This window comes from Acomys minous (genome assembly GCF_964271855.1).
Source record: "Acomys minous genome assembly, chromosome: 3".
NCBI lineage: Eukaryota > Metazoa > Chordata > Mammalia > Rodentia > Muridae > Acomys > Acomys minous.
In genome coordinates, this window is record NC_140485.1 from 146,214,793 (window position 1) to 146,234,738 (window position 19,946).

Here is a 19,946-nt window from a genome sequence, read left to right on the forward strand (position 1 = left end):
GGAGGCCAGCCTGGTCTACAAAGTTAGTCCAGGACAGCCAAAGCTACACAGAGAAACCCTGTCTTGAAAAAAAAAAAACCCAACAACAACAACAACAAAAGGTGACTGACAGATGTTTGGTTTTTGTAGGAACTGATGACCGTTTTCCAACTACTGCACTGGAATGGAAGCCTGAAAGCGCTCCGTGAAACGAAGTGCTCTCGACAGGTGAGACTCTCCAGCTGAAACAGGTTAGGGTGAGGAGGGCGGGGCCAGGAGCTTACCGAACTTTGATGCATTTCTTTGTGTTAAATTTATATTTACCTGTTGAGTAAGAGCAGAGGCAGGTGAAGGAAGATCGTCAGGAGACCGCCACACACTAGGAATGTTGACTTTGCATAATAGAGTTGATCTGAACGCCCATTATACTGAATGCAGAGCTAAACAACCACTAAGACAGTGTTGGACTCTCTGCGAGGTACTGACTTACCTTGTGCACCCGGCTCTGCGCACCCTTGTACTCGCCAGCAAAGAGGATGAGCTACTTCCAAAACCTCCTTATTAATACAAGCAGAATTGTTACAGCAAAAGTTATTTCTCAGCCGCAAAAAGTTCCTCAAAAGCAGAAGAATGGATCATGAAGTTGGACATGCTGGAGTTTAGTCACTTTAGTTTTTTTATTTAGGAGTTTCCTCTTTGTTTTCCACAGGCAAGGTCTCAGTGTTTCTTCCCTCCCTCCTTTTACATCAAATGTAAACTTTGTCCGCGTGTGTTTAGTGCTCCCCCCCCCCCCATTGTCCTCTGAGATGTAGCCTTTCCCCATCCACCCTTAGAACTTCAAAGACAATAGTTAATTTTTGAGAATTTCCTAATAAGAATTTATATGAATGAAGCCTCTAATAGTCAGCAAGATGAGGGCAGAGGCACTGCAGCCCCAGTAGTTTTTAGTTGTTCTTCACTTAGAAAGTCTGGCTCTCAAAATGTCAAAAATGGAAGAGAAATGAGTAGCTGACAATGACTTTGGCTATTTTTTCCTTCCCTTTGATTTTATGAAAGTCCTTTGAAATATGTTGGGTTGGTTATAAACACTTTTCCATGATTGTTTTTAATTTGTTAAGGTCATAAATAAATACCATATGTTCTTTAAAATAAAAATAAGCAATGCATCCATTCTCCATGATCAAACGTATATATGACAGCATGATGGATTGATATTTTTTTCACAGAAAAATTGAAAGGAGTGGTTAATTTTTAATTGTTTACAAAAGCAAGAAATTGTGTATCATAAAAGTGTCATTGTAATAGGAATAATGATAATTGCCCATTTCACAACACGTTTTTGAAGGTTTTTTTTTTCTGTGCTTATTGTGAGCCACTTGTGTATTTGCCTTCCTTACACTAATAAAATGTTTACCGGTCTAAAGGCAGTGAGACCAGGGAGAATGGAGCCAATAAATGAGGTAAACTAAAGTCACTTAAAATATCCACTTTATTCAGAGCATCAGATAATTTCCACTCTGAGGGCTGAGAAGAGTCACGTGAGTAATGTATACAGTCACAGGGGCAAGCCGCACATGGCAGACAGGCCACACATTTCAAAAACATATTTTTCCATAAGAGCCACTTGTAATGAATAATACGAAGCAAACTCACTCCTATCCATTATACCTAGAAGGAATACGATAACACATTCTAAGAATGATTTTTGTGTTTTTTTAAGAACCTGAGGTCACAAGACCCTTCTTGTCTTTTTTTTTCCTTCGGGGTTTTCTCACATGCAATCAACATTTTCCTCACAAGACCACATTCATGGATTACATTCCAACAACAAAGCACAGAAGCTAGGAGTAGAGTGCTGGGCTTCAACATCTTATTCTAAAGTCCCGTTGGTTGAATGCATCCTCATTCCTGTACTAGGTGCATCCAAACCTCATTCTACCTCAGCTGGTGAGTGTAGTTCCTTCTCTCTTTTTGTCTGGTCAAAGACAATGGTCCTAGGACCAAGAGTCCAGGGAGGAATTAAGCCATATTTATAGCAGTTGTTACAGGAATATATTTTCAAGGGCAGGCCTGTGTTTTCCAGAGCCTTATTTTGTGAACATTGTTGTCATTCCTCGTGTTATGTTTTGACTCAGCCTGGAGTGACATGATTTGCAGAATCAGATTAGTCCATCATTTCTTTTTCAGAAATATGTGCGACTAGGTTTCAGATTTCAAAATGTAGAGTTGTTTGAAGACCATGTGGCTGGGGAGGCGTGGGAGGCCTTGCTCACACACACCTATGTTCCCCTTTATTGACGCTCTGAACCTTTGTTTCTTGGTTCTAGGAAGTCATCTCCTACTATTCCCAATATTCCTTAGATGAGAAGATGCGCAGCCACATGGCCCTGGACTGGATCATGAAGGAGCGCGAATCACCGGGAATTCTCTCTCAAGAGCTACGTGAAGCCCTGGGGCAGCTGGAGGAGGCCAGGAAGGCAGGGCAAGAACTACGATTTTACAAGGAAAAAAAAGAAATCCTGAGCTTGGCTCTGACTCAGATCTATAGTGACCCTGAGCCGTCCTCGCCTGGTGATGACCAGCTGAGCCTCACTGCTCTGTGTGGCTATCATTAGCGAGGTCAGTCATCAGGTTAGCTGAGGACTGTCCCATCAGGAATCTCCTTGGAAGAGGTTGTTAGAGATTTTAGCATGATAGTCACTACTCCAAGGCTGCTCACAGTATGGGAGGGTAGGATTGACTGGTCCTGACTCCAACTTCCCACTTCATGTATCTTTTCAACTATGTCCTTAGCGGGTCTACTTCAGAATGAAAGAATGACAACAAAACTGCTTAAAAAGTATTATTCAGGGTTGAGCCAATCTAAAACCTAGATGACATGTGCCTTGCTAAATTTTATTGCTTCACACAATGGGCCAGTACAACAGCAGCAGCGTCCAGGAAAACGACAGCTAGGACTAAGGAAAATAGCATGTTAATACTTTTTATTTTAATGAGAGGGTTCCTCTGTGTAACCCTGGCTGTTATGGAATTTGTCTGTAAACCAGGCTGGCCTTGAACTTTGTGATCTGCCTGTCTCTGCCTTCTGAGTGCTGGGATTAAAGACACTTGCCCCCATCACCTGGCTGATGACAATTTTTTAAATACTTAAGGTTAAATAAATAGTACAGGTTTTAAAAAAGGTACGAGTCAGCATGTTCTTGAACCCTCCTGAAAATTACTGTATTCAAATCATATATTTTGAAATTAACTTTAATTACAAAAAAATCATTACATATCATATTTCTCAGACAAGAGGAAATTAAGCTATGCAGCTGCCCTATTCCAATATCCTAAAAATGGTAATAGTGTATAATATCAAACAGATTTCATTTTAAAATGTTATTTTACAAAAATCACATCACTTCCCATAATGAGGCTAAATGTCATCTAGAAGAAAACTTTAGATTTTTTGTAATCCTGAAAAGGAATTAGGATTTTTTTTTTTTTGGTTTGTTGAATAAATTTTTAAATGAAAGAAATTCCAACTTAATTTTTTTCATAAAATCCTTGTCATTTCAAATCCAGCACATTTCCCCATGTTGACTGTTGCCTTTATATGCAGCACATCTACTGTATTTGCAGCCTCTGGCAGCGTTCACCGTAGAAGAATGGATGTGTAGACACAAGAACAGCATCAAACTCATCTTCTGTCTTGTAATTATGACACTATGCAAATTCTGTGAAGTGATAATTATGGGCACTGCTCTTTTTCTTGGAATATTCCCAGAAGCTTCAGAGAAAGTGACAAAGACCATAGCCATGGCTGGTCCCACCTCAGCCAAGAGGTTGTATGCACAGAGCATCACACACTTCTGTAACCCTGGCTCAGAGAAGCACAGGTGAGGGGGAAAACCAACAGCTCCTCTGTCTTGCTCTCAGTTCCACACCGTGGAAAGGGACCAGAGTGAATGTGCAGCCCTGAAGCCAGCTGCTGTCGTTACGAACTCCTTGTAAGAAGCCGGAGGCCACAGACCAGCTCATAGCAAAATATAACCGTGTCTGAAAATATATGGACCTCATTCTAAAGTTTATGGATTCCTGGAGCATCATTGACCCTTAGCTTGGAGGTCACAGTTTTAAAAGCATATAGTCTTACAAGTCACACCTTAGATCTAAGCCATAGACAACCTCCCCCCCACCCTGCTTTTTTTTTTCTTTCTTTCTTTTTTTTTTTTTTTGAGACAAAGTTTCTATGTGTAGCCTTGGCTGTCCTGGACTCACGATGTAGACCAGGCTGGCCTTGAATTTGTAGAGATCTTCCTGCCTCTGCCACCCAGAGTGCTGGGATTATAGGCATGTACCACAGTACCTGGCTCATAGACCCTATTTTTAAATCCCTATTCCTTCGATATTCAGAACTTGGCTACCCATTTTTTTTCTAAGTTTACAGTACACATGTGCTTTTGCTTGTAATATCAACTGTTTCTAGCAAAGGAAAAGAACAGATCCTTAGACAAGTTCTTCACTGGGAATCAGATCACTTCAATCTGGACATGAACGAGAAAAACCCAAAAGCTTATAACTCTTCTTTTTCTTTAGGAAAAATGTTTTCAGCCAAAATAATTGCTGTAGTTGACTATAGTGGAGATGTTTTAGACTTCTTATTTTTATTGCGCAGTGCCTTTCTTTGTAGCCAAAGCCCCAAAGAAGCCAGACTATCAGTGTTTTCCTTACCTTTGACTATGCTCATGGCTAAACGCTAGTCCAAATATTGTCAACTACTGTTTTTGTGGTGTGTACAGCTTTCTTCTACCCTGAACCTTAAAGTCTAGAGTATTGATGCTGTCTTCTTCTAGCATTCTAGTGTAATAGAACTCATTTTCTCTTACCCAGTGTTTTTGTTTATGCATGTAAAATACCCAAGGAACTTAAAAATCTTAAGTAGTCAGATGGATACGAAGCTGATGAAACCAGACTTCCTGGGTGCACGGTCCAGGCATCAGTATTGTGTCTACTTCTTCAGACAGTTTTAATGCATAGCAAAGCTGACCGCTACAGCTTGCTTTCTGTAGTCGTCACTGACTTAAATCTACTGTCTAACCTGTAGAGCTGCTGCCCACTTGATCTGGAACCATCTTGGCTACACAGGAATAGATTCTTTCCTTGGACATGTTTTCTATGTAAACCAGAACTAAAACAGGAAAAGTTTGCACACACACACACACACACACACACACACACACATTCACACATATACACACATACATAGACACATACACACATTCACAACAGACACACACACATTCACACATATACACACACATACATACACACATATGCATATATACACACATACATATACACATACACACATTCACACCACACACACACACACACACACACACACACACACACACGGGTGGGGTGGGGTGGAGTAGTTTACACTATGACAGCTAAGAAACAGAAAAAAGGAATATAGGAAGACACCATGGCAAAATACAACCCCAAAGGACACACGTTCAGTGACCTACTCCAACCAGTGTACATGTCTTATGAACTCCCAACAACACCATCGTATTATAAATCCACCAAAGCATTAATCCATTAATTAGGTCAGAGCTCGCATGGCCTAATCATCCCTGGAAATGCTATCACAGACTAACCTAATCTCCTAGGTGTTTCTCAACATAACCAAACAGCTCATCTGATCCAGATTCTGCCCCAGGGCATGTGTGGACTCTTTTCTCATATATTATATGTGAACTATCTACACAAGAATCAGCCAAGATCCTTGTTCTTTTTATTTTTTTAAGTTCCTGTACAATATTTCAGAACTACTGAGAAAATTCTGGGACGTTCTAGGTTACTTTCCACTTCCTTTCACACTTCTGACCGCACTCCAATCTTTGACACCCCAGCCTGAAATTACTCAGTCCATCCTTCACTGGGCAGTGTAGTGCTGGCCTCTTAGGTGTGGACAGACAGAGGAGGGTCCTTCTGGACACTAGAAAGTAGCAGAGAGATCAAAGAGCTGTGTTTTTTCTCTCCAAAGAGCACGTTGGCACCATGTTCGTTATTACTTTTTAGCACCCTGCTAGGAACCAAACCATTATGAACCTCCTTCTGTTAGCTCATGGTAAAACTTACTTCTTTCATTCTAAGTAACCCTTGGTCTTGTTTATGTCTGAGACCAAAGCAGGTGGTGGAAAAGCCAGCAGAACTTTGGTTGGTAGCTGTTGGTTTCTAATGAACGCTGGGTCCCAGTGGCAAATGCCAGATTGCAATTTACAGACAGGTCCTAATTTCAGCATGAATTGTGTTCCATAAGTTCATTTGTAGGCAAATTAATTCAACTCTGAGGTGGTGTGTGAGGGCTTGGGGGGTGTTTAAGAGCACGATCAGCTTTGGTTGCAATTTTCCCAGACAAGACTACTTACTATAGAGTACCTGAAATTTGGTCCATGAGACCTAACATGAGCAGTCATGGTTTAGCGCAGTGGTGGAGCACTTGTCTAGACGGTCAAGGCCCTGACTTGGTCTCCAGATCCACAAGGTAGAACAGGGAACAGCTGTGGTCTCACACTAAAACACCTCCTTGGGGTAATTTCTAATTTCCAGATTGGTTGTCTCTTTTTCCTCCCCTTCACTCCTTGCTTACCCCAGTTAACCATGTTTTTTTCCCTACTAATGTTTTAAAAACAAAACAAAACAAAACAAAATGGCACTTTCTACCAGAAAAACAAAAACAAAAACAAAAACACCAGGATTTGACTGCTCTCATCACATGTTTTTTTTTTCTTCCACAAATGTGTGCCCACAAATTCACTGTTGCTCATGTCTCAGGATCTGCTTTCTTACGTTCTGGGTCCATTTTTACAATGGTTCTTTCCTGATGCAACAAGATGGTAGCCATCTGTGGGAGTCACCCCAATCAGTTCTAACTCAGGAATCGAGTACCATCTTGGCACTTTTGTCACAAGTCTGCTTCTGAGTCCATCAACAGTTCACCAGCTGTCTGTGGTCAGACCCGTGTTTCTTGTCTATCTCTCCAGGAAAGCACATCTAAACAACTTAGACACAGTTGACAAGGAGGAGGGCAAAGTGTGAGTTCAGTTACCAGAAGGGAAATAACAACTTCCCGAGACATTTAAAAACTGTTTCCTCCTCAAAGACCTTCGAAGACAACATAGAAAATAACAGAAGAAAATAATAGAAGAAATGCAGCCCCTTCTACCAGAGATTGAGAAAAAGGCTTCTGGGTAGACAAAAGCAACAGATGTACACTATGAGTACATTGTACCATTTCCAAAAAACAAATCCTTCCTCCAAGGACAAACTGCCACTATTAAAGAGTCTCAAAAGAATATTCTCAGCAGAGGAGACTCTAAAGGTGCTTCCAGACCGAGCACATAGGAAAACACAGACACTCCAAGGACCCCTCAGGGGGACAATGCTCACTTATATGCACGAGTTCTGTTGCCCACAGAAACCTAATCACTCATATTACTCTGTTGTCACACTTTGTCTGTCTTCAGAACTGACAGACTGATGCTGTGCAAGTGAGTCAGAAATTTTCCTCTACTGGACACTGGCTTTCATCACCAGTGGCTGCTAATGCTCCTACGTAAAAGGAGAAATAGTTATCCCAACAAGTGCAAACAGTTGGAGCAAAAATGCACAGTTCAATAGCGCAGATCTATGGTTCATGCCTACTTGAGAGTAAGTTATTTAAAAATCAGAAGCATGCCTCGCTGACCTGTGAGTTGTGACTTAGACAGTCTACTGTGTTTGTTTACCCAGACATTGTACTAGCTCCAGAAGTGATTTGTGGGTGATACCTGGAAATATATAAGTAGTATTTGATGAAAGCTGGTTTCCAAAGAGAAAGTTTGAAAACACAGATGATCTACTGAAATTCCAAATTGCTAGGAAACTGAAAAGTCAATTTGAGACTATACTTACCTGAAATTAAAAAGAACAAGGTGTTTTACCCTGTCAGTTAATCAGTCAAATGATCTGGGCTATTTCATCAATCCATCAATCTACCCATTATCATCTCCTTGTCATCTATTTATCTATCTATCTATCTATCTATCTATCTATCTATCTATCTATCATCTGTCTATCATCTCTCTAGCAATCTATCTATCATCTGTCTGTCATTTACCATCTCTATTTGTTTATTAGCTAAAATGCTTGGACCACTAGTACAAATAGATTTTTTAAAAAATAAGAGAGGACATTTCAATGATCATAAATACCAAAATATAGTTTCTTTTATCATAAATGATGATATTTATTAAAGATGAAGTTCAGTTGATTAAGACAACTTTCCTTCAACTTTGCCTTTTATTTTGGTGCATTATTGGCAACATGTCTGAGATCTTTTTTCGTTCCTCCGTGTTAGTCAAGAACAGTATCTCTTCACCCAGTTTACCAGTTATCTGTAAAAAGCCAAGGGGGCTTGGTTCGTAATCTGTGGAAAAGAGGCCTCCATGGGCGTGTTTTGCCACATGTGCAACTTCATCCCAGGCAGTGCAAGTGTCACACATGTTGACAGTAGCATTTACAGGGCCTAAAATAAATGATCTAAAACAAAGCCAGAAACTAAATATCCAGTTAGAAAATAGCGTGTTAAAATAGTAAGTTAGGCTGAAAGTTTGTGCAAAAGATGGGAGTCAGTCCATGGGGTGAGAGGTTAATTGTATTTCTGGCCTCAGAAAATGAGACCTGGAAGCACAGTGCTGTGCCCCTGAACTAAATATGTAAAATCTCTCTGGTCTTACACCCTCTCACCCCCAAAGCAGAGAGGGGCTTCTTCTGACATCCTCTTATTTTAAAAAAGATTGCCCTTCCATAACAGAACTCCACTGTCTTGTCCTGACCCCTAGAAATCTCATCAGCCATGGAAGAGGAGCCTCCACACCTGGCACTTTTTCATAGATGGACAAGCTTCTTGACAGACTCCTCTGAGGTAGTTTGTATTTCTCAGAGACTTTTTATCTTCACAGTCTAATCCAACAATCTTTATTCTCTACATAACCTCTTCCCTTCTCCTTCCCCAAGCTTGTCACCACTACCCAACCTGCCAAGCCCCTCTTCAAGTTTCATTTTGTCAGTCGTGATGATAACAAATATGATTTTTTCCTGTCACTCCTCTTCAATTTATTTCTTGAGTTTAATTTAAAAATTTTTCAGAAAAGAATTTTTTTTCTCCCTCACAATACTTACTGCAAAACAGAAAGCTTTAATTCTAAGTTTGCCATTTTTACTTTCCCTTAAGCCTGAGAAAACAATTCTTCGCTGGACTCAGTCTTCCGTTTCTTTTTCATGTTGTCTAATTATACATTTCCATTTGTTTGATTCAAATTACTTTCCGGTCATATTGAGAATTAAAGTTCTGTAGGACTAATCAAAGCAAATTGACTTTGTAGTAATAAAGATGTTCTCGTTAACATTTACTCCCAATAAAACTAATCTCTGTTTTATTTTCTTGCTCTCTCCTGCATTTCTTCCTCTTCCTGTTGTTTTGGCTTATTATCCATCATTTGGAAGCAGTACTGCCATGTGTGGATCATTTTACAGCCACCTGATTTGCTAGAAAAGTGTGTAAAGCTTTTCTTTGCTTAATTTGTTTTTATAACTATGAAATATATATATATTATATAGTTTATATAGATCCTGCCAGCTTCTGTGCCTTGATAGAAAAAACAATTCTTATATTCCAACAGAAAGAAAAGATGGCTAACTTGTATTTTTCTGTTTAAGTTTTACAAAATTGGAGAACTTAGAACCACAGCATGTGTGCCAAACAATGTCATTTTCTACAACTGGAAAAAAAAAAACCTTAACAACTGCCTCTATTCCTGCACCAGGTTGAAAAGAAAGGGCTTTCCCAGGGACCAGTTTCCAAGTGTAAACCATGAGGAGCTCCAGTGTGTAAGAGGGAAAAGTCGCTGGAATTAGACCCAGATGAGAACCTGCTTTATGACCCCCCAAAAGAAAGCAAGAAGTACTTACTCCATTATAGGAAATACCAAACTCAACAGAAGTTACAAAAGAAAGATTCCAGCTCCTGTAGAAGTTTTCTGGAGGATAAATTTGTCAACGTGAGCATTTGAGAATTGAAGGACAAAGACAGCAATTTCAGTAGAGCTCACACTTTTTCCAGGAGCAGATAGATTATAATTATTCGTTGCCAATCTGATCCGGGAAGTGATAAGCCCCCAAAGTGAAATTTCTTCTTCTGTAACTCCTGTTAAGCTTGAATGTTTCCCATGATGGAATGCTGGTCTTCTTCCTGGGCACAATTTAAATTTTATTATTCATAATAGAAAACACTGAAACGTTGCTCAGCAGGAGGTTAAGTAGTTCATAGTCTATCTCTCCTTGTGCTGTCCAGCGTGGGTAGAGACTAGGCACCATGCCTACTAATCGTTAGTGTATAGCTTGCTTTCCTGAGTACATAGTAGAGTTTTAAAACATAAAGTAAATGGTTTCAGTAGTAATTTGTTATGAGTTTGTCTCTGTGTGTGTGTGTGCGTGTGTGCATGTTTGCGCGTTTGCATGTTTCTAGTCAACACTGGGAATGTCTGTGGAGGTCTGAGGTTCGAGTCTTCCCTGGTCACTTCCTCCCTCGAGGTCTCCCGGATGAACCCAGAGCTCACCACAGGACTAATCCACCTAGCCAGCCAGCTCTCAGGATTCTGTCTCTACTGTTAGAGAGTAAGAGTGAGAGTCTAGCTGCTGCACCAGCCCTGCGTTATATGCACCCAGCTTTTATGTAGCTGCTGAGAACCCCAACTCTGCCTCATGCTTGTGCAGGAAGCATGTTACCCATTTTAGCCACATCCCTAGTCCTATTAATAATCTTTATGTAGCTATATGCAGAAATTATGTCTGTTACATGTATTAGATAAATATATTTTAAAACTGATTTTATCTGTATCATTTTTATCTTTAAAATTCATTTCATTATTTGTGTATGTATGTATGTATGTATATGTATGTATGTGTATGTGATGCGTGAGTGTGGACACACATGGGCCATAGAACACATGTTGAATTCACAGGACAACTTTATGGAGTCAGTTCTCCCTACCCACCTTTATAGGGGCTGTGGGATCTGACTTAAGTAATCGAACTTGCGTGGCAAGAACTTCTACACATTAAGCCATCTCTTTTTATCTTTTATATGTGGAAAAACAGATATGCAATTGCATATTGGCTCACATTTAAATCTCAAGTTAAATTTATCTTAGGACGTATTTGTCTGTAACATGCAGTTTTTAAAACAAGTTAGAAATATATATATATCCCTTAAACAAATTAAACATGAATGAAAATAATAAGTTTTGTGGAACATGAGGCTAACATTTTGTGAGGTATAAACCTGGGCAAAGAAAGGCAGTGAGTTGCCATTCACACACAAAGGGAAAACATTGTCAGGAGATTGGGATAGCTGTGAGGACATCCTACTGGGACTCTAGGTGAGAGAAGTACAGGAGAATGGGGAAATAGAAGGATCTAGAGGGTCCTAGAAACCTACAGGAACATCGTGACAGGCAGATCCGGGCCCAGGGGATCTGCTAAAACTACTGCACCAAGGACAATACATGCAGTAAACATTGAACCCCTACTCAGATCTAGTCAATGAACAGGACATTCTCCACAGTTGAGTGGAGAGTGCGGACTGACAGGGACATGAACTCTGATGCCCCATATTTGACTACCTCCCCTTGGTGGGGAGGCCTGGCGGCACTCAGAGGAAGGATAAGCAGGCTACCAAGATGAGACTTGATAGCCTATGACTATATAGTGGGGGAGGAGGTCCCCCTCGTTCACAGACATAGGGGAGGGGAATGGGGTGAAAGTGGGAGGGAAGAATGGGAGGATAGAAGGGATAGGATAATAATTGAGATGTAATCTGAATAAATTAATTAAATAAAAAAAATCAAGCTGAAGACAATACAAACTTAAAACAATGTGGCAGCTTCAGGGTTTGCTGTTGACTAATATCCAATTATGTTTTTGCCATACGTTGGTCATGAAAAAAATTTAATGACATATTAAAATCATGCATTATTTTAATGGAATGGGGAAATGTCTTTATTACTATTATTAATTTATTTTTTACCTCAAAAACAGATAATAGAAAAAACAAAATTTCTTGTTGTTGTGGTAGACAACAAACAGGACTCCTGTTGCCCAGTAAGTCGGTTCTTGTGATGTGTCCGACGGCAGCTGGTAACAAGGGATGATGACTAAGCCCCACTCTGCTGCAGCGCTGACGCTCCCGTTCCTAAGGCGAAACCGTAGGTGGGCGTTCTTTAGGCGAGAGAGTTTTACGAAAGTACATTTAGAAAGAGGGAAGGTCTAATCAACTTTAAACTACTTTATCTCACTTTTTATAGCATGTTTACATATTTATACAGCTTGGTTTGTGTTCGTATTATTTGGTGCTCTATCTTAGTCACTTAATGCTATTTCACGTACACCTTTCTGTTTGTCACCGTGTTTACCAAACTTGTCTGGAATAGTACGTCATAAGCAAGTTTATTTTCTCTTCAGAGAAATTTTGTTTCCAGTGTCTGGTATCTTTAGTGGCACCATACTGTACAAATACTGTCTCTGATTTGTTTTTTCAAGTAGTAGTATCCAAACTCTTATATTAAATATTTTTAGTGTTCTTTTTATGACAGATATTTCATCTAAATGGACTTCATCACTTTTTGGAATCATATTAGTAAATGCTTATTTAAAGTGAAACTAATAAAATGGTTTAAAAAATTTTTAATCCTTAACATGTAATAAATTCTGGGCATATATTACCAGACTACTCTGCATAGAGGACCTAATTATAGATGTAACATATGTGGTGCAACGTCCACCAGTGCCACCATGTTAATTCCCAGAATTGTTGTGATTGCTGTTCTAACAGGCAAGTTTCTTCTAGAAAAAAAAAATATGCTTTGTTACAAAAAGCAAATATGTTAAATTTCCAAACCAACCCTATGACTGGTGAAGAATCTATTTAGGAAATCATGTAACTTTGCTGTTCTAGTTTCCTATTTGCACTAGTGAATTTTCATTCAACCAAAGGAGGAGGAAAAAAATATGAACAATGTTGAGAGATACATAGAGATGAGGGCGGGGGGGGGGGTGCATTACCAACTTTATATAAAGACAGAGATTTACTACCTAATAGGAGGTGTCCATATAAAATATACCTTAACACATCCCCATCTCCACAATTTCTGTCAAATGGAGAGTTTGCACACATGTATTGTACTTCTCTGTCTGTTTGAAGTTTGCCTTAAATATGACACCAGCCACTGTGTTTCCCTCACATCCCCAACCCATGAGCCAGGTTTTGCGGCAACCAAAGGACAGGGAAGATGTGTGTACTCTGTGGATCTTCCCTGTAGAGGAAGACGTGGCCTCTACTGGAGCTCTGTGGAACAGAAGGAAAACTCAAAACACAAACATTAAACACCCTTTTCAAATAATACCAGCAATTTCTCCTGTCTGTGCCTTCTTTCCTAGCACCAATCAACTTGGCTTTGCCATTGTATATGTTTGCTTGTCGTCTTTGGTTCTCACTAAGCCATTATGCTGTGCTTTGGAATAATATCACACACATGTCCCACAGTCCATAACAGCCTTTGTGCGTGGTTGTTCCCGTCCCCCCCCCCAAAGAAAAAGGTGGACCCTGAAAACCCAAATAGCAACATGGAAAGAGCAAGGCTCACATGGGGCCCATGTGCTGGTTACACACTTAACTTCATCAGCGAGGCTGACGAATGATGTATTATTAAACAAATCAGGTCCTTCACCCTCACAATAGATTCCTTGACAAAATTCACTTGGAATGCACCAAGGAGCAACGGCAGCTGTGAGACTCCTGCCTCCATCTCTCATTTCCTCTGTTACAAGTGAGTTCTGATAGTCTGAGGCTTTAAGTAAACTTTGAGTACATAAAACAAAGTTGCTTTCTGCATATAGAAGAGGTTGGCTAAGTAATTAAAAAGAAAAGTTCAGAATTATGATGCCCTAGCAGAGTGAGCCAAGCAAAAGTTGGTACAAGAAAACCTCTCTAGTGAGGAGTCTTTCTTTCTTCCTCCTGGCAGATGAAGTTGGGCTTTTATTTTGTTTTATTATTTTATTCTGATAATTTCAAGAACTTCTTCCCCTTCTCCCCTAACTTCTCCTGTATCCCCTTCTCAAATCCATGACTTCTTTACTAATGTTGCACATATGTTTGTATATAACCTAGTGACTCCACTTTGTGTCACTAGTAGGTATATATGTTAAGGGCTGATCACTTGGGATAGGACAACCTATCACAAACCTTGTTCATGAAGAAAACTCTTCTTGATACCCTCAGTGGCCACCAATTGCCTGCAGCTCTTCATCTAGGGTGGGAACTTGTGATATTTCCACATCCATGTTTGCATGCCAAACGGTATTTTCGTCAAGCAGGTCCTTGTTTAGGCTACTGCATCCTTGACATTCATGGGTGCAGCTTTCTTGTTATATCTAGAGGATGCTGCTTAGTAGGAGGTGCCCTGATAATCTGACTCTTAACTTTCCATCCCCTCTTCCATGGCTTTCTCTGATTCTTCTGTGTAAAGGTTGATCATTAGGGTAAGGCCAAGTCTCCCATAGTCACTTATTCTCTACATTTTGGTTAATGTAACAGTCTCCATTCATTGCTTTCTACCCACAGCTGTAGAGGTCACAGACCCTAGAGGAGGGCCTATTACTCTAATTGTCCACAACCAACACAATGTCTAACTATATTCCAAATACTTATACTTACACCAGCAGAGGGAATTTATTTCCCTCTCAAAAGCATATTGCATTATCTTAGGCAAATATCTTGTAGCACAGAAGGCAAATAGTAGTATGGGCTCTGTTTAGGAATTTATGTAACTCTTGGAGTTGAGAGGACTTGCTGATGTCACACAGGACCGGATATAGGTTCCTAGCATCCACATTTGTTAGGTCATAGCTGCATGCTATGTCAGCTCCAGGGGATCTGATGTCTTCTTCTGGCCTATAAGGTCAGCTGCATTTAATATTCATACACATATACACATGAACAAAAATAAAAAATAAATCTTAAAAGAGAATTTGTTTAACTCTCATTTTGTATCTAAATTGTGATCAGCTACATACTTTTATCTATATAAAGGTATGTGTGTGGATTTATACAAGAGTTCCCCCACTTGGCTATTTCAAGGAATTATATGTACAAAGATGGAGATGATTTGAAAGGCATATATTTAAGTCAAACTGAAAACAATTTACTTCAGTTACCATAGATTGAAAGATAAAACTGTATTAAAAGTGTCTACGATGAAATAATCATCTATAGCTTAACATTTCAAGTTTGTAAAATATTAATTCAAGATGGCCATGGTGGAGCAAGTCTGTAATCCCAGCACTTGGGAGGCAGAGGCAGGAGGATCTCTGTGAGTACAAGGCCATCCTGGTCTACAAAGCGAGTCTAGGACAACCAAGGCTATACAGAGAAACCCTGTCTTGAAAAGAAAATAAGGCTCTAATTATGTGCTATACAAATGTTTAGTATCTTTCCCCATAGTTTTCTTAATCTTTCCTAATTATATTAAGAATCTATTTTGCATATCTTTTTATGTTTTTGTTCTTCTTCCCAAAATAATGGTCATACAATGAATCTAATACTTGATAACTGTAGCAAATTTGGATTCTACAAATTGAATTTTACCAGGTGCAATGGCCTAAGCCATAATCTCAGTTGCTTAGGAGGAAGACGCAGAGGCATCACTTAAGTCTAGGTGATTGAAACAAGCCAGGGCAACTTAGTGAGGCACTATTGTCAGGCGATATATAACACATGCAGACAATGTACATATTTTAAAATGCCTTTCTCTGGATTCTTAATTTTTAGTGTATTGGCATGTTAACTACTGTTATACTGGTTCAGTTGGTTAAGGCCAAATCAGAGATGTAAACCTAGAGTGTTATCAACTCCTATTGTAAACACGGGTGATATTCTTGTATGTGTCATTATAACAAGCATCTAAACCTCAGAGTTATTAGGCATCTGTCATGAAAATTATTAAAAACAGACATCTCAGTTTTAGTGGGAAGCACTTTGCTTTTCTTAGCAAACTGTTTGAAATGAAACTAAGGTTTATAATTATAAAAGACAGAAGAAATAATTTGAAGAGAAACTAAGGTTTATGATTATGAAAGATGGAAGAAATAATCTGAGTACGTTTGGCATGCAGTTTGTATGTAGGAAGTTTGCCGACATTTTCCAAGCTATTCAGGAAGATTTCATTTCACATTTCACTCAAAGCCACAGAGTCATTGGTTCTCTTCAAAGTTCTTCACCTGCGGGAACCAAAGTTAGAGGCTTCTGAGTTAATGGTTGGAGCCTGTAATTTCTGTTTCTACTCTGTGTTATGTGAGTTTGTAAAACACAGACACTCATTTCCCTTACTGTACACCAAGTGCTGTGCCAGTGTTTGATCACTGTCAGAGTATTTGTTCTTCCGTGGCTCTGTGGTATAGAAACTTCTATGTCTTCAATTCATAGCGTGTGAATACAGTCAGAGATTAAATGGCTTGTCCAAAAATGTAAAGTGAAGCTGGATTGATCTGAGTGTAAACCTTTCCTCATCGCTGACAAATTCAGTATTTCTCAAACTTTCATGAGCATAAGAGTCAGCTGGGGATTCTTTTAAAGTCCCGTTTCTGATTCAGTAGTTCTTGATGAAATGCATGCATTTACAAGTTTCCAAGTGACACAGACATTACTAGCCTGAAGATAGTATTTAAAGCAAGACTGTTCTCAACCGTATCTATCAGTGTCATGGCTCTGGCCTACATGAAGGCCAGTGGGCCTTGCTATGAGCTTTCTTGTACACATGTTAAATGTGGGTAGAATCATATTGACATGCTGAGTCTTGCTCTGACAATTAGCAATAGTTGTCTCTTTTCAGTCTTTTTTCAATTTATTTCATACAGCTGCACTCCAAAGTTTTAAAAAAGATTTATTTATTACATATACAACATTTGCCTGCGTGTATGCCTGCACACCAGAAGATGGCTCAGATCTCTTTATAAATGGTTGTGAGCTACCACATGGTTGTCAGAATTGAACTCAGGACCTCTGGAAGAGCATACAGTGCTCTTAACCTCTGAGACATCTCTCCAAGCCCTCAAAACATTTTTCAAAATGATAATTTATTCAGATTATATCCTGAATGTTATCCCTTCAGGTGTATCTTCCCATTCCCTCCCTCCCTCCCTCTTCTTCCCTATTTTCCCTCCCCTAGTCCACAGCCTGTCAGGATAGTCTGTTTCCTTTCCCCTCTGTGTGCCACTAGGTGGGCCTCCCCACCAAGGGGAAGTGATAAAATTGGGGGTACCAGAGTTCATGACAGAGGCAGGCCCCACTCTTCCCACAACTGTGGAGAATGAGTTGTTCATTGGCTAGATCTGAATAGGGGGTCTAGGTTTACTAGATGTATTGTCCTTGGTTGGTGCAGACCCCATGGGTCCAGATCCACAGGCCTTGATGGTTTCCTTGTAGGGGTCCTGAACCCTCTGGGTCCTTCCATTCCCGCATTCTTCCATACCCCCCCCCTCTCTCTCTCTTTCTCTCTCTCTCATTTCACCTGGAGTCTAGCACCAACATCTGTTCTGATCCCCTGCTGTATGGAGTCTTTCAGAGGACATCTATGTTGGGCTAATATCCACTTATGAGTATATACCATGTGTGTCTTTCTGGGTTTGTGTTACTTCACTCAGGATGATCTTTTCTAATTCCATCCTTTTGCCTGCAAAATTCAAGGTTTCCTTGTTTTTAATAGGTGAGTGTCTTAAAGCCCTAGAAAAAAAGAAGCAGATATACCCAAGAGGAGTAGATGTCTGGAAATAATCAAACTTGGGGCTGAAATCAATAAAATAGAAACAATGAGAACAATTCAAAGAATCAACGAAGATAAGAGCTGGTTCTTTGAGAAAACCAACAAGACAGACAAACCCTTAGCCAAACTAACTAAAAGGCCAAGAGACACTATCCAAATCAACAAAATCAGAAATGAAAAGGAAGAGCAAACAACAGACACTGAAGAAATCCAAAGAATCATTAGGTCTTACTTCAAAAGCCTATACACCACAAAATTTGAAAATCTAAATGAAACGGATAATTTTCTTGATAGATTCCACTTGCCAAAGTTGAATCAAGATCAGGTAAACAAATTAAATAGTTCTATTTCTCCTAAGGAAATAGAAGCAGTCATCAAAAGTTTTCTAACCAAAAAAGAAAAAAAAAAAAATCCAGGGCCAAATGGTTTCAGCACAGAATTCTACCAGACCTTCAAAAACGAGCTAATAACAATACTCTTCAAATTACTCCACAAAATAAAAATAAAAATTACCAAACTCATTCTCTGAAGCTGCAGTCGCCTTGATACCTAAACCTTACAAAAACCCAACAAAGAAAGAGAATTTCAGACCAATTTCTCTTATAAACTTTGATTCACTCAAGAACTTTAAGGTGTAAAATTCTGCTGTTTCTGTCCTGGAAGATTTTTCCAGTGTGAAAGCTACTAACAGAACCTTAAATCCTCAAGACAATTATGCAGCAGCTGCTCTGGCCAGGAGTTATGCCTTTAAAGCTTACAAGAGAAAGGAAGCAGTGAAAGAATGCGGCCACACCTAGGGAGACCATATTATCTTCCTAATATTCATGAAGCTGTGGACTCTGCTGATAACTTCAATTATAATTTGCATTTTAATGATCACAACTGTCATGTGTAACTTTTCCAAGCCTGTTCTACAGACAATAAAAACTAAAGCCAATGGCCTTATGTGATTTTCCCAAAGTCATATGAATTGTTGGAACACAGTCCAAGAATGGAGTCACATGAGGAGAATTCTGAGTGCTTGCTTGCAAGGAAACTCCAAGAAAACAAGACAAGAATATTGTGACCTTAGTTTCTTCAAAGAACCAAAATTGATCTTGGAATGTGTTTCATGCTCATCCAGGTGTAGTGGGTAGGAATGAGCTTTTTCTGATTGTTTGCTATACCTGGCTATTGCTATTTATATGCCTCTGCAGGGGGAAACCTCTTTCTGCCATGTGTGAAGTGTCCACCACATGTAGCTTGCCCTAGTGATTGTATGCTTTACTCATGTGACTCCTCTTAACACTCAGAGAACAAATTGGCCAATGCTCCACCTCATTTATCAAGGCCATTCTTCCAGGTCCCACTTCCAAGCAGAGTGGTGAAAAATGGATAATAGGAAATAGAGCTGGGATTTACTTCTCAGCCAAGTATGGACCCCACCCTATGTAACTCTGACATTATGTCCATCTACGCAAGAGCCAGGAATAAAACAAGACTGACTTGGCTTGGCATGCGTAGCTCTTGAGCCCAGCACAAGTTTCTTAAATCCTTTGTTCAATATTCAAGCTGAAGATAGTATTATCTTTTCAGATTTCTTTCTCATGTGAAATGTATCAAATTTAAGGCAATGAGAGCAATGTACGATGTATAACAGGTGGCATGTAAATCCAGGATTCCGCCTCCCTCATTAATAAGAAGAGTGGGGCCAGTGGTTAGCCTGGGCTGCATAGTGAGTCCCAGGCCAGTCTGGCCTATGAGATTAGATCTTATCTAAAACACAAAACAAAGAGAAACAGACTGTCATCGCAGTTTGGCTCCAAGTCCACTGTATTCCTGGCCATGGCCAGTCTTGGGATGTGGCATCCCAATAAGCCATCAGTGTCTCACTGAGATTGGTGCCCCAGCGGCTTGTGTGGCAACGTTTGTGTTATAGCGATGGAATCTCCCTCTGTGCCTAAGGAAAGTTGCCAAGGTCAGGTGTGTGGCAGGGATGTCCCTCCGTGGAGGCCCATAGGGCCATTGTGTAAAGCTGTGAAGGTGAAGCCTGGATTGCCTTGGAGACCCCAGGATGTTAGA

The 19,946-nt window shown here is 39.8% G+C and overlaps 1 protein-coding gene and 1 long non-coding RNA gene across 2 annotated transcripts in view; one reads left to right on the forward strand and one right to left on the reverse strand.

Moving 5' to 3' along the window:
- LIX1 (limb and CNS expressed 1) overlaps positions 1-5,219 on the forward strand; it is a 54,937-nt gene extending 49,718 nt beyond the window's left edge. The window contains exons 5-6 of the mRNA XM_084777809.1: positions 130-207; positions 2,307-5,219. Coding sequence (XP_084633935.1) covers positions 130-207; positions 2,307-2,594 — 366 coding nt within the window. The 3' untranslated portion in view covers positions 2,595-5,219. The remainder of the gene's footprint in view (positions 1-129; positions 208-2,306) is intronic.
- A 41-nt stretch (positions 5,220-5,260) lies between these two features.
- LOC311595259 lies at positions 5,261-14,867 on the reverse strand. The gene is made up of 3 exons (XR_014778381.1): positions 14,783-14,867; positions 9,982-10,261; positions 5,261-8,405 (listed from the first exon to the last, which is right to left on the reverse strand). It is a non-coding gene; the product is annotated as an uncharacterized lncRNA (long non-coding RNA).
- Between the last annotated feature and the right edge of the window lie 5,079 nt (positions 14,868-19,946).